Genomic DNA, 14,937 nt, shown 5'->3' on the forward strand with positions numbered 1-14,937 from the left:
CTTTTTGACATTTTGCAACATTTTCGGCACTCGACTAGTTTGGGCTTTTTATTTTCCCTGGGCGCCTGCATGAGTTGAGGCTTAACAGGTGAGGCTTGAATTAGCGTCAATTGGAGCCAGCTGATTTCACTTGATGGAATGGGTTGNTGGGCTTTTTATTTTCCCTGGGCGCCTGCATGAGTTGAGGCTTAACAGGTGAGGCTTGAATTAGCGTCAATTGGAGCCAGCTGATTTCACTTGATGGAATGGGTTGGAGCTAGATTGGGAGTTGGCGTTTAGTCAAACTTCAAGATTACACCTTAGTCTGGATATTCTTAGCTACGTTGATGGAATACCCCCCAGATCTTTCAGTAAAAATAATAATAACTTTGTGTGGTTGTTTGTTAATGCGCTGCAACGCACGCATCCGGTGTGTGCTTGGGGCAGCACTTCACATGCATCACATGATGTGCTGTGTTGCAGCAGTGCTGGTGTAATTTCAGTTTAAAACTTAATTTATGTTGGAGGGAGAGTCATACATTTTCCCCAAGTCACTCAGGGAGGCTCAAGGAAAAATATTGGTAGCGTCAAGGAAAGTAAAAAAAAAAAAAAAAAGTCCCATTTCAGCCACCCTGCACTTATAAGTAGAGAACAGTCCCTACGAGACACACCATTTTATTTAATGATTTATTCTGTTCTTTATTAACAATACAACATAACCATTGCAATATATCCTCATGTGTATTTGTTTTTACCGTCCTGCCATTTCATCCGACTGTTTTTCTTGTGCTGTCTAAATGGTGTTGTCTGTCTGATGTCTGCCTGACTTCGTGTGAATGCAGCATGACTTCGTGTTAGTAGTTCTTTGGTTCTCTGGCTTCTGGAGAGAGAGTTGCATATGTCATGAATAAACTCTCCTAGGCCGTGGAAATAACATTTTGGAGTTCTTTCTCTTTACTGTCTGACTGTGTGGACCTATATGCACTGCCAGATAACCTAAAGCATTGAAACAAAATCAAAGAGTATTTTTTATTGCAGTAAAATGATAACTAGCCACACCTCCTTCGTCCGTCAATAAATAAGAGCCCCGTAGATAAAAGCTTCGCCAAAGAGGGAGACATTGATCAGAGACTTCAGATTATATTGGTGTTTCTGAGCTAGCCTACACTTATTTCCCGTGTGTGTGTGTGTGCGTGTGTGTGTGTGTGTGTGTGTGTGTGTGTGTGTAAGATCAAGCCAGCCTACGTTACCAGAAAACGCGTGCACCTTCAAAATAAAAGCCTATTGTTATAAGGGGAAAAATATAAGAAGTAAAATGAAGCAACGAAATTAGCGATTGTACTAGGCTAATTGTGGTTGATGCTGTAAGTTGCGCGTGAAATGAATACTTAAATGTCGTGAAGTATGTAAATACTAATATTATTATGTTCTTCTTTAACCAGCTGTTTTAATTAGGTAGCTAACCTGACCGGACATCTTTTGTATAACGTTAGCTTCATACTGGCTAGCTTGACAGTAGCTATCTTGTCTATAAGGAAGTTTATCATTACGTTTCTAGACTAAATCCCAACTTCTGTGACTTGCGGGTATGTTCACCATCTCATTTACTATTTTGTCATGAAGGTATTCCTCGTGAAATGAGGTTTCGAGAACCAAGTGCTTCAGTAGCCATTTCTGTCTAACGTAGCGTTAGCTAAAGCTGTCCTGCTGCATAGAGAGCTAACCTAGTGTGTGCTGTTGTGTAACATTAGACTAACGCTTGTGGAGTAAGTGTATGTTGTACTATATGGGGAAATTAGAATGCTGTTACCCGTTTAAAATAACCAGGTCAGTCTAGGTAAAGGTACATTTTACTGTAACTACTAGTGGGCTCTAGATATAACGTTAGCTAACTAGCTAACTAGGCTGTCGCGTGTGTAAAGCGACTATAGCATCGTCCATTGTCCATTCACTCTGTGACGGCTATCACTGACATTATTATTATCATGTTAAATCACCACTTCCCTGCTTCGTGATATGAGAACAGTTAGACCTTTGCATGTAACTACGTAACAGTTCAAATGTTGATAATATCTATTAATCATCTATTTAGCTATCTTAATTAACTCCACCGGTACACATGACAATTGCTCAGCTGCTAAGCCTGAATGACTATAACATTATCACTGTATCAATACTAGTTACCTTAGCTTTCACCAGATTAACTTTTTGTGTAAAGCCTTTAACTTTAGACTCACATATTAATTGCAAAGTACAGTTTCTGAATCAATACACTGACGCATGAGCAGATAGATCATTAACCCTCCCATGCTGTTATAATGTTTTTGTCAACACAACACCAGACAGACAGCTGGAGACGTCGAAGAACAGCAGAGACTCCAAAGCAGCTGGATACCTATTGACACTGTCTTGGGAAGATGTCATCACCAATATACTACAACCAAGACAGTGTTACTCGCTTCAAGAAAAGAAAAGCTCGTTTCTCTTTCAGTGAAGTTCACATACTATTGGACGAAGTGAGGAAGCATCGTATGGTTGTTGTGGGTATGTCTTCAAGCGCTTATCCCATTCAGAATGACAAAGATTGTACTTTGAGATTTTTGTGTCTGGGTACTGAAAAGTAAATGATTGCACAGCGGAACTAAAATGTTTTTTGCATACTAGAAATTACAATGAAGCTATGAATAATACAGTCTTGCATGTGACCTGATACCACAATGTAGTTTAAAGGCAAGTGCCTAAGGTCATTTTGTTTTCTCGCCCAAAGGCAAATTCAATCGTGGTGTGCCAACAGACATGAAGAAGCGCACATGGGCAGAGATTACTGCACGGGTCAATGAGATTGGGGAGTGCCAACGTGAGGTTATTGAAGTCATCAAGAAATGGTCCGATCTAAAGTGTGACACCAAGCGGAAAGTTGCTGCCATGCGTTCAGGGACAGTGCCTAACAGGGGCCTCAATTCTCGTCTCTCCAGAGACCTTAATCAGACTGAGAAAATAGTGCTCCAGATTCTGGAGATGGACGAGGAGGACCAGAGCACAGGTGACTTTGGCCCACTGGGAGATGACGACGATGTGCCAGAGGAGGAAGAGGAAATGGAAGAGGAGGATATTATTGGAATGCAGAGTTCTCCAAATGGTGGGTTGGACATGGTGTCTATGCCCCCACCAACCTCCTACAGCATGAGTGAGTGCAAAAAAAACAAACATTTTGTCAGTATTTACTCACCATTTCAGTTAAAACATCAGCAAGGTTTATATGTCTACATAACACATCAAGTTGTTTTGAGCAAAGTCATGCCACCCTCCTCTCAGTGTTGTGACAACTCACATTTCGCTCTCAGGATGTAAATGTATGGCACAGGTGTGACTATTTGTTTTTTAATGAACTGTTCATAGTAATGGGTTAATAAATAAGTTCTTGGGAAATGCACACGAACTGTTTTATTTAAATGCTATGAATGTTGCAGGGGACTCTTCACAACCTGCCTTTGATGTGCAGTATGAAGTACCTTCGACAGAAGGTGAGATGTCAAATTTGGAAACATTAAAAAGACTTTTTGCAACATGTTGTAGTAACAAAAACACTGATGAGCCCTTTTCTTTGATTCAAGATGCTGAAGCTGTGTATGGAGACTCAGACGATGACCAAAGGGATGACGTGCTTCCTTCCACTCAGGCAGCAAAATCAATAGAGGATCACCAAGGAAACAATGGCATCCAGAAACAAGGACAGCCTCAGACATCCTCTGGACCGTCAACGTCAACAGCCACCCTTCCAACAGCAGGTCAGCCCTCGCAGAACATGAGAGACAGCATGCTACGTAACGCATCGCTGAGCCTTCAAGAACAGCACGCCACCAACATCCTGTTGGAGACGGTTTCACGCTCCCTAGAGCTTCTGTCTGAGTCAGTACAGCAGCTGGCAGAGACTCAGCAAGAGTTTGTGCGAGAGTCGCTGCAGCTCCAGAGGGAAACGGTGCAGGTACTCAGAGACTTCACAGGTGGAGCCATTGCGCTTATGCATGACAAACTGAATGGACGGCCAGCGTTATAGCAGCAAAGTGTCAGACAGAGATGTTAAGTTGTATCACTGACTGCATACATGGCCTTCAGGTGCAGGAACCTTTTAGTTCCTTTGGACTCCACCGCTGGTTACTTTACTTTTTGATAGTACTCAACAGATTTTCTGTTGTCATATTTTAAAACTGTATTCGTAGAAACATTGTATTGATGGAATTTCTGTCTGTGAGGTTACATGGAAATGATTTGAGAAAATAACTGATGTTAGCCATGAAAGAAAATGTGGAGGGTTTTTTTTTTGTTTTTGCTACTGAAAGTGAGACTCCTACCACTTACATTGTAAAGCATTTTTTCACCACATTTGAAGCCTTTACATTCTTTTATTGTTGACATGCAAAGAATGAGTCTTTGATTTTGAAAAGTCTGTCTAATCCGTTTGTGTGTCCATGTATAAGTTGTAGTTTCATCAGTGTCTGGAGATTATCACATGTACTGTAATGGTGAGTGGATTTCCACACCTGACCATTATATGGTCTGTATGTCTGAGAGCTCAACAAGGTGTGTTAGATATTTTGAAAATACCTGTAACTGCATAAGTTGTGATTGTCTGATTTTGTTTTTTACATTGCAAACATGAACACTTGAATATGAAAGTTTCAGTCATTTCTTTAAATATGAAATAAACCCCCTCCATGCATTTAAACACAACACAAGTCAATTATAGCCTTTATCTTGATGTATTGGCAATAAGTTGATTTGACTTCACTTAAAATAGTACATTTCAAATCATCTTACATTTGAATAAATTATTTTCTTCATTGTCTGTTTATCCAACTGAATTGAATTAGAAGCCTTAAAAGAGCAGTGATGTTTAGAACTGTAACTTGTTATCGTTGTTCGTTATGGAGGTTTATGCTCAGATTTTACTTTGGAACATAAATGTGGTGAGCTGTTTTGCATTGTGTGTTACAGTCTTTGATACTGACAGAAACAGTTGTAATGCTAATACCTAAAAGGATATACCACATATACTCAAAAGGATAAAGCTGGATATATTCAATATGTTTTTCATTGTCAGCAAATCTCATTCATTCATTCATTTGCCATAACCACTTACCCTGTGAAGGGTCACAGGGGTTATCCCAGCTGACATTTAGTGATTGTGGGGTACATGCTGGAGAGGTCGGCAGACTATCACAGGGCTGACACATAAGAGACAGACAACCATTCACACTCATATTCACTTCTACATCCAATTTAGAGACACCAATTAACCTGCATGTCTTTGGACTGTAGGAGGAAGCTGGAGTACCCAGAGAAAACCCACACTGACACGGGTAGAACATGCAGACTGCATACAGAGGGGCTCCCCTACCCCGGGTTCAAACGAGGAACCTTGTTGCTGTGAGGCAACAATGATAACCACTGCAAATGCTGATATATCTGTGCCATACAGCTCCATTATTGTCCAAAAACTATTGAGAACACATCAATGAGCCATGTTGGAGTTTAGTTTGAATTGATCTCACAAACTACATCCTGCTGCCATAAATACACATTCGAGTACCAAATGTGTAGTAATTTGCTGCTTAAAATAGTCCCTAACAACAAAACAAAAAGATTAACATCTCCAGGAGGAGGGAATGGGCTCGGGCTGAGCGCTACAGACAAGGTACAGAAGTTAGAAAGCATTAAGAGAGAAGGCATGCTGATTTTATTCTTTATATGGAATGTATTGACAATAAGAAAAAGGTAGAATGTGACCAGATTTATATAGTGAAGACATGCAATGTTAAATGTCTTTGATCCTTTTTTGCACACATCTTGATACTGTTAGATGGAGACAGAGGTCCAACATGCATAGTTTTGCAGTTTTGCAGGTTCATACAAACAACAGTAGGGGGCTCCGCTGCACAGTCTGTTGAGAGGCCAGACTGTGCTGGGGGGAGCTGATACTCAACATGAAGTCATGTCCAGAAAGCGCTTTTCTCAACAATGTATTTTACACCAAGACTCTATACAATCAAAATGGTTTTTCAAGGACGGCTTAATAACACATTTTGAATATCCCTGGCTTGCAGTACACTTTATCAAGCTATTTTTTTAAACAGGCATCTTTTCACATTTCCTGTAAATCAGTTCAATCAGGAAAGACACCCAAGTCTGTAAGTGTCATGAATCATCCCTTTATCATGCTTGAGCCTGTGTCAAGAGCTTCATTTCAGATGTGTTAGCATGTGTAAAACTTGTGAAACAGGTAAGAGAGCCAACCCTGTAAAATGGACAGTCTGTCAGTGGCACTTCTTAAAATTACCTAACACTAATGCTGAAACTATAGAGATTTTAAGGAGAAAAAAGCAAGAGTCTGAGCTGAGTGCAGAAAAAGTCATAGCCGTCCAATTAGAGACAGGAATGTCATTTTAAAACATATTCAAATTGGTAATGACTTGAAGCAGTTAATGCAGATTTTGAATCATTATTGGTCCAACACATCAGTGGCAGCTTTACAGCTAACAGCAAACTTCATTCATTATATATGGGTCATGTGGTAACATTTGTAGTAATTAGTAATTACTTTCATTTGTAGTGATAGCACAATCAGTTTTTGGCTAGTCTTTTTTCACAACATTGAGTTAGTTAGAAGTAGCTGAATCAGCTTAGTGGAAAATTGGCTGCCACATCAGTGAAAATCGGTAGCATTGTACCTGTAACTGTGCTACACTACATAGTGTAATGAGGGACATTAGATTTTTTGCCAATATCCAATTTGCAGATATATAACAACTTATTTTGCCGATAACCCATACTAATATCAATTGCCTTGGCAGGGCCTGCTTTGTGCTCCAGAAACTGTTGATTAGAGTGATTAGATTGAGAAGGACAATGGATGCATTTTAAGGAGAATTTGCATCAAGGAACATATTTCAGTGATGTGGAGTGGCCTGGTCATATGCTCCCTATTAATCTCAACAGTTCAAGTGAGGAACATTATTTTGCTTGGTTTTATTGCACTCCTTGTTGAGTCTTTAGCATTCTGATTGGAATGGCCAGAACAACGTATTGATGATTTATGAAATAATGTCTTAGTCCAGATAGTTGAGGTGCTCCATTCATATAGTAGCATTCCTTTTTAGACCCTGCAGGGCCAGAACCAGAAACATTATTATCATCACAAATGTAAGTTTCTTTTGAGTCCCATCCTATCTTTCTATTGATATTGATGGCTTTATTGCTTCACACACTCCTTGGGGAATTGAGTATGGTCATATGTAGTCTACAGTTGTGTAATTAGACTCAGTTATGCTCCAAGCAGATCTACACATCAGTATTTAGTTAAGGTAGAATGAAACAGTCAAGTTCAATTCTATGAAATGCATTTTAGGCATGTAACGGGGATTTCTTTCAAACGCTTGCAATTTTAGTACGGGTAAAAATAATATTTCATTCACAATTCAACAATTGGGGAATAATCAAGGTTTTAAAGTGATGCTCAGCTGCTCAGTATATGTAAGCAAAAACATTAATGATAACTACAGATTTGTGCATCACATAGAGTCAGGACACAGATTGTTTGCTGTGAGTTTTCAGATTACCAAAAGTGGTTGCAGAAATCTCCTTGTGCTTTTGACCACACAAATGGTCAAAAAGGTTTTTTGCTCTGCTGTGGCTCCTCTGCTTAATGCACTCATTTGAGCTGCAAAGACATTAATGCAACTGATAATTCAGGTTTGGTTGCTTACAGTGAACAATAACAGTCTTTTCTTTACATTGACACACACACACACACACACACACACACACACACAAAGAGGGAGAGTCAAGTCACACTGCATTGTTCCTCTGCAGCCCCTTCTGCCAAGTCTAGTTGGCTAAACAGCTGCCGGGGCCGAGCTGGCGTGCCGCAACAGGGAGGGGAGGAGGGCGGGATGCAGCAGGAGTTCAACAGTCTGCTCAAGCTTCCTCCATAGCTGGAAGGCAGGGGGCAACATTAGTGTGTGGCTGGGGGGTGGGGTCCTGAATAGGCAGCTGTATTCACATTGTGTTTTGGTCTTTTACCTTCAGTTCTTTACAGAGCCCTTAAACCTGAGACTAAGGCTTTTTTGAAAGGGAATTATTCACTCTAAGTACCTATAAAACTGTATTCTACTTAATTCCAACCCCCATCTCCTTTCTTTAGAATAAAATAAAACTTGGTCTATTTTACTTAGAGAGTGAATATTTACACTAAACCTGTGCCTGATTAAACTCAATTATTAAATTCCTTTATAGGCTGCATTTCTCTGTACTCTTTACATGAGACATTGCATTCATGTGGTTGAATCCAGTGCTACATCAATAGAAAAAATGTTGAGGATCAAAAACTGACTCAGATCATATTCACCACATTAAAATTAATTACAGTACATTAAATCAAATTGCAAATAAGAGGGCAATTTGATTGAACAAAATATTTCCGAAACATGTCAATACAGCCATTATACTGTTTGTTAATACACTCTTTCTCCAAGCATTACCCTGTAGACATATTTTTCACGATCCAGAGTTGGCTGACATCTGCCAAAATAAAAGACAGATTTAGAGAGGCACAGTGAAAAGGAAAAAAAATCTATCCATCGATCTGTCCCCTGCAAGTCTATATGTAAGTTTCCTCCCCTTTTCTAATGCCCCAGCTGACCTCTGTGCCCTCTCTTTTTCCTTCAGTTTTCACCCCCACCTGTTCTCATTCGCTTGTTCCTCCCAACTCCCTCTTTCATCTACCATCTGTCACTGAGGCTGCTGCAGGACAGAGTCTGGGCTGGCGAGGAAAGGTGGGATTTAAGGAAGGCAGATCTATTGCTCATCTTGGACGGGATTAAATAATTATCATGCCCCCTTTTGTGCCTCAACATAACATCATCTGCTGCTAAGCCAAACATTTCTGTTTTATTTACCTCATGGTATATGTTGATGTGGGGAGGATTTGGGACGTGGTCAGTTACTCACAGAGACAGATTTGTTTGTTCCATATGGAAAGGCAATAATCACATTGTTTCTTAGAAAACCACTATATAAAATGTTTGTCAGTTTACCTTTACCTTTTACCTATACACAGCCACTGCAGAAGAATGGACTATGGGTTGTGGGGTACTTATGGAACTATAGTGCCACTTTGACTGAATCTTTGAAAATACACACACACACACAAAATGATGTGTGTGATTGTATTGGTTGGTTGGTGAACGAAGGTCTTCACAGCAGTTACACAGTGAGATGGTCATCCCAAATTTCTGACACTGTCAGAATTTTATCCTAGGCTGACTTTGATCACAAGACCGTGACAACGGCCATCCTTGTACCTCTCTCACTGTGCGATATAGGACCACCGTTTATGTGAATGATGTCTGTGTGAATGATGTGATGTGTGAAGTGATGGGTATTATTTATTGCATTTGTATTGTCTATTGTTTGTACATGTCTGCACTTTAAAGGAGTAGCTCTCCTATCTCGTTGTACAGGAATGCATAATGACAATAAAGGCTATTCTATTCTATTCTATTCTATTCTATTCTATTCTATTCTATTACCGTTTGAGAGCCATGACCAAAGATATTGTCACCTTTCTTTCATGATGCTCATCTTTTGCCTGGGACAGACCAAAACCGCACAGTGTATACTGGACTTAAGTTAGTAAACTAACTAACTAACTAACTAACTAACTAACTAACTAACTAACTAACTAACTACCAGTCATGAAAAAACTATTTGGTCTGCATGTCTCCAATAATCAACTTTATGATATTATTGTGGAAAATGTTAGAGCCCAGCTCTCCTGCAGGAAAGGACAGAGGAAGTGGTACTGATTAAATACTGAAGTAAATGGACTGAACTGAACTGATGGATAGTTGGTGATGAATGGCACATACTGGCATTGATGTAATAAATCTAAATAATGGTACAAAAAGTGAACAATATTAATAATTGTAAAGGAAACATGTTATTTTGAAAGAAGTGTCACATTTCATGGAAAAAACACAGTTTTTTCAAACTGCTTTTTTAGCCTCTGCAATAATTAACATAACTCCATGTTTTGTCCTGAGCAAAATGTGATGCTTATGTCAGTTAGGGGGCCTTGATAACATTTTTACAACTCTGCAACTAACATTTGTGATTCATTTTTTGTCTGTTGCATTTATCTACCAGTTTACTTTAATATTAATTATCTAAATGTCATTTCAGTTTCTATCTGTAAATCACTTTGGCCAGTGTTTGTTGTTTTTGAGTGGCTGTGGCTCAGAGACAGAGCGGGTCACCTACCAATTGGAAGATTGGCGGTTTGATCCCCGGCTACTCCAGCGTGTCCACATGTTGAAGTATCCTTGGGCAAGATACTGAAACCCCAAATTGCTCCTGATGGCTGATCCATTGGTGTGAGAGCATGTGAATGATTACTGAGTAGCGGGTGGCACCTTATATGGTTGCCTTGACCACCAGTGTGTGAATGTGATTGTGAAAGGGTGAATGTGACTCAGTAGTGTAAAAGCGCTTTGAGTAGTCAGAAGACTAGAAAGGATTTTCTAAATGCACACTGTGAATAAATCCACTTTGACTAATCATAAGACATCTTATCATGAGACTAAAAGAGGATGTAAAGGCTCTATATGTGTTGTAGCAATAAGGAAAGGGAGAGACTTCAGATTCTGGAGGAAAGCTGAGGTAAAAGAACACAGGAATATGAAGGAAAAGTACAGAAGTTCTGTCTGTATCACTGTAAACCTGCTGAGTCTGGAGGAGGGCTGAAGTTAAAGTAGATTAACTGAGTGGGCACAGATGGCCTAAGGAAACAACAATAGCCTAAATTGTTTCAGAACACTGATTTCACAAAGGAAGCCATTAGATACAGTGCAGTATTTCTGTCCATATTATTGCCAGCCAGTGATTAGCCTTATAATGCACCTCCACATACCTCACGCCCCTTTGACTCAACCATAAATTTGCACAATGGGGATGTGGCAGGGCTGTGTGCCCTTTTAGGTATCTGTCTTAATGAGATGAAACAATCAACCAAATGACATGCACAAATTTGAAGCTGTATGCACACACACACACACACACACACACACACACACACACACACACACACACACACACACACACACACACACACACAGCATCACAAGCCGCCAGACTCCCATTCCACACCTCCTATTGTCCAACAGTCAGACAGCAGGCTGGGACTGCAGAAGTGGCCACAACAGGCTGACTTCTCCCCTGAGAGCCTGCAGGGGTCAGATTTGCAGCAGCTCCCCCTCTCTTTCTCGAAGTGTCCTTGGGGAGAAGGATCTCCAAGCTGCTGTGGGCTGTAGATGAGGCAGATGCCGGCCACTCAAACTGGTGGGAGGTCCAAGGGGGATGACATGACTCCTCTTTGGTTCCCATGCCCTGTGGCACACTCATGTCACACTCCTGCAAGTAATACAGTTGACAACAGCAGAGAGGGTGCACGGTCCATCTGCTGTCCTGACACAAAAACACACTTATCCTCCCCTTTGGAAAGATGCAGCCGGTACTGTAGATGGTTGCAGCGCATACAGTACCTTGCAAAAGTTTTCACCCCCCTAGTGTTTTTCCTATTTTTTTGCATTATAGCCTGTAATTTACATGAGTCTTTTTTTTTTAGATTTAGTGTAATGGGCCCACATAAAGTAGTCAAAATAGGTGAAATGAAAAAAAAAACCTTGAAAAAAATTCTAAACCCACCCCCCCCCCCAAAAAAAAACTGTAAAGGGGTGTGTGCATATGTATTCATCCTCTTTGCTATGAAGCCTCTAAAGAAGACCTGGTGGGCAATTACCTTCAAAAGTCACATAATTAGTTAAATAAAGCCCACCTGTGTGCAATCTAAGTGTCTCATGATCTCAGTGTATATATACCTGATCTGAAAGGCCGGAGTCTCTGATCATTGTCCGTCTTGTCTGGTCCCTGAGTTTCGGTGAGTGGTGTTCTCATCCAGCCAGTTTCCTGTCACTCTCCAGCTGTTCTATAATAAAAGCAAAAAGCCCCACAAAACAATCTTAAATAGATAGATAAAAATAGGCCTAATAATAAAAAAGCTCTGGATCTAATAATCTGTCATTCTGTTTGTACTTGTATTTAAATAATATATTTCGTTACAGTCGACAACTGTCAACATGAATACATATATCAAACTATTTTTCCAACTCTAGTCAATGCATTTTTAATGATAGCAGTTGTGAAGTATTCTGTTTCTGCTCAATACTTTTTACAAATGTCTACAAATATTTTTATTATCACAATTCATAATTAATAATAATAATTTAAAAAAAGTGTTTTAGGGTCGCCAGACCTAAGTACCTAAATAGCATAAAAATAGAGAATGTTCATTCAAAAAAAATCCTGCAAGTGGACCCCCAGTGTCTTCAAATATTCCAAATGCCACTGGCTCCTTGGACTTCATAGTGCCATTTACTTGATGGTAAACCTTGCATAGTGTTGCTGCAGACTCTGGGGCCTTTCTAGGTCAGGTGTATATATACTGAGATCATGTGACACTTAGATTGCACACAGGTGGACTTTATTTAACTAATTATGTGACTTTGAAGGTTATTAGTTGCCCTAGGTCTTATATAGAGGCTTCGTAGCATTGGGGATGAATACACATGCACACACCCACTTTTCAGTTGTTGTTTTTTTTTAAAAAAAAAAGTTTTTTTTTCATTTCACTTTATCAATTTTGACTAATTTATGTGGGTCCGATACAACCTGTAATTTAATTGGTTTTATTTGGCTTTGTTTGTAAGTGGAAATTGTCTTAGGGACCCAGTGGCGTAAGGTAGTTACAATGTGCCCCAGTGCATGCTATTATGAGGGGCCCTATTACGCCCTAGTTACAAGTTATGAAGCACACACACAGACACACAGACACACAGACACGCACACACACACACACACACACACACACACACACACACACACACACACACACACACACACACAGAGTGTTAGGTGTATATATTTTAGCAACAGTATGTCTTACTGCCGCTTTTATGTTACATCTACTTGCAGATACTTGATATTGGACACATTAACATACATATTACACAGCAATCATCATTACATATCTGTATAAGACAAATCTACAAAAGAAAATTGGAAATTATTAGTTCAACTGGTTCAATTGGTAAATTATAGTTTTTTAAATAGATTATGTAGAATAAGTTTATAATTTGTTATAGACTGACACTGTTTTACAAAACCAGAAAACCATGATGGAGATTTGCCTTATTTAGGGCATGTATGGAAAATAGCACCATTTTTGTTTTAATGTGAGTTCTTCTTTGAACACGGGCCTATTTCCAGGTGGCAGTCGGGCCCCTCCACCCCATGGGCCACAGTGCAACCGCACTGCCTGCACTGTCTATATTTATGCCCCTGAAGGGACCCCCTGAAAGTCCTTGAAGATGTTTGGTCGTTCTTTTACAGCCACTGTTCTGGACTCAACGTTTGACACAGAAGTTTGTGAGCTGATCATGAATAAGAACGAGAGACCGCTCCAGCCATTTTACTTAGGCTACTTACTTTACATACAGCTGTGTATGTTTCCTCCCTGGTTTGTCCTTGTTGCCCTGTCGGGAAGTGTGCCAGGATATACAGGGGGTCAACTCAGGCACGCGTCCTCTTTTCTCATTAGAATGTCAATGGGACCGTCACCCACCCACCTACTATCCCCATACACTTACACATAACCCAGCGCACACGTTTGTATAGTGTCTGATTGATAAACTCATGTGGCTGCCATGTTGACATCTTTGACTTTATGTCAATGTATTCACAGACTGTCCACTGACTGAATAAGTCTGGCTTTTTATATCAATTATTTACGTCTTGATGTATAACCACAGAAGTGGTTTGACTCGCCTCAGAGAGAAAATAGCCAAACGCAAATCAAAACTGTCAGTTTATTTCTGAGGCTCAAACTCATCTTATGACACTAATTTTGAGGCTGTTTATTGTTATATTAAATATCAGTGCTGAGGATTGAAACAGCTCTGCTGGATAAATAACAGTTTAGGTGTGTTTACCCTCCACCTCATCCCTGCCAGCGACAGATGCTGAAACCGACTGCAGACCAGTTCTCCCTAAATCAATACGGGGTTAGCACTGTGTGTGTGTGTGTGTGTGTGTGTGTGAGAGAGAGAGAGAGAGAGAGAGAGAGAGAGAGAGACTGTGCGCTGGGGGTGGACGCTTTGAGGAGACAATAGTCGGGTTTGGAGCCCCACACTGTCGACCATGTGCCATTGATTACCATACAGCTGTTCGCATGAGGTCCAGACAAAAGCAACATGATAGCCCAAACTCTGCAGGACACCCTGACACACACACGCACACACACGCACGCGAGCTGCCCCCCTTCTTTTTTCCCCCCGCACCCTTTTCAGGCCCAGGAGCGCATCAGAAGAGGCCTGAATAGCCGCCAGACGCACAATACATTCTCATCTGGGACCTGCCCACTCTTTGTCACCCCACACGCGTCAGAGCAATTATAATGTTGGATGTAAAGAAAGAAAAGCTATACGCTGTTCTTCTCCGCTTCTCTCTGATCTTTGTTATGTGGGCAAGAAAAAAAGAACCTTATAAACAATGATCTATAAATTGGTGTTAAAGTTAAATGCTGAAATCCATGTTTGATGAAATGCAGGAGGCCGTAGTTGGATAATGTCCTGGCACGCTCACTGTTTGACAAATCTCCCAGATCTGAATGCCTAAATGATGGTATATATTCTCGTGGATGACAAGTTTGTTTTTTTTATTGTTTTTTTAATGAGGCTTGTAGTTGTTTTCAGACACTCACGCGTAGAAAATATATTAAGAGTTCTCCATCACTAATACTTGCTCTTTTTCCAGGCCTGTGGCGACTCAGTCCCATCACCAACATTG

The 14,937-nt window shown here is 40.3% G+C and overlaps 1 protein-coding gene across 2 annotated transcripts; it reads left to right on the plus strand.

The window, feature by feature from the left end:
- Window positions 1–1,373: 1,373 nt before the first annotated feature.
- zgc:153990 (uncharacterized protein LOC768125 homolog) lies at window positions 1,374–4,956 on the plus strand. 2 transcript variants are annotated; one of them, XM_050036125.1, is made up of 5 exons: window positions 1,374–1,565; window positions 2,326–2,523; window positions 2,747–3,166; window positions 3,450–3,503; window positions 3,594–4,956. In XM_050036125.1, exons 2-5 carry the CDS (start codon window positions 2,397–2,399, stop codon window positions 4,034–4,036), a joined length of 1,044 nt encoding a protein of 347 aa, XP_049892082.1. In that variant the 5' UTR covers window positions 1,374–1,565; window positions 2,326–2,396; the 3' UTR covers window positions 4,037–4,956. The 2 variants fall into 2 exon arrangements, with proteins under 2 accessions (XP_049892082.1, XP_049892072.1); XM_050036115.1 differs by having other exon boundaries at window positions 1,378–1,565; window positions 2,322–2,523.
- The last annotated feature ends 9,981 nt before the right edge of the window (window positions 4,957–14,937 follow it).

This window comes from Epinephelus moara, chromosome 3 (genome assembly GCF_006386435.1).
Source record: "Epinephelus moara isolate mb chromosome 3, YSFRI_EMoa_1.0, whole genome shotgun sequence".
Taxonomy (NCBI): Eukaryota; Metazoa; Chordata; class Actinopteri; order Perciformes; family Serranidae; genus Epinephelus; species Epinephelus moara.

Excerpts from the sequence above, each read along its gene's own strand:
- zgc:153990 (XM_050036125.1), top strand. The coding sequence starts at position 2,397 with ATGTCATCACCAATATACTACAACCAAGACAGTGTTACTCGCTTCAAG. Across the intron at positions 2,524-2,746 it reads GCATCGTATGGTTGTTGTGG|GCAAATTCAATCGTGGTGTG; the intron begins GTATGTCTTCAA and ends TCTCGCCCAAAG. Across the intron at positions 3,167-3,449 it reads ACCAACCTCCTACAGCATGA|GGGACTCTTCACAACCTGCC; the intron begins GTGAGTGCAAAA and ends TGAATGTTGCAG.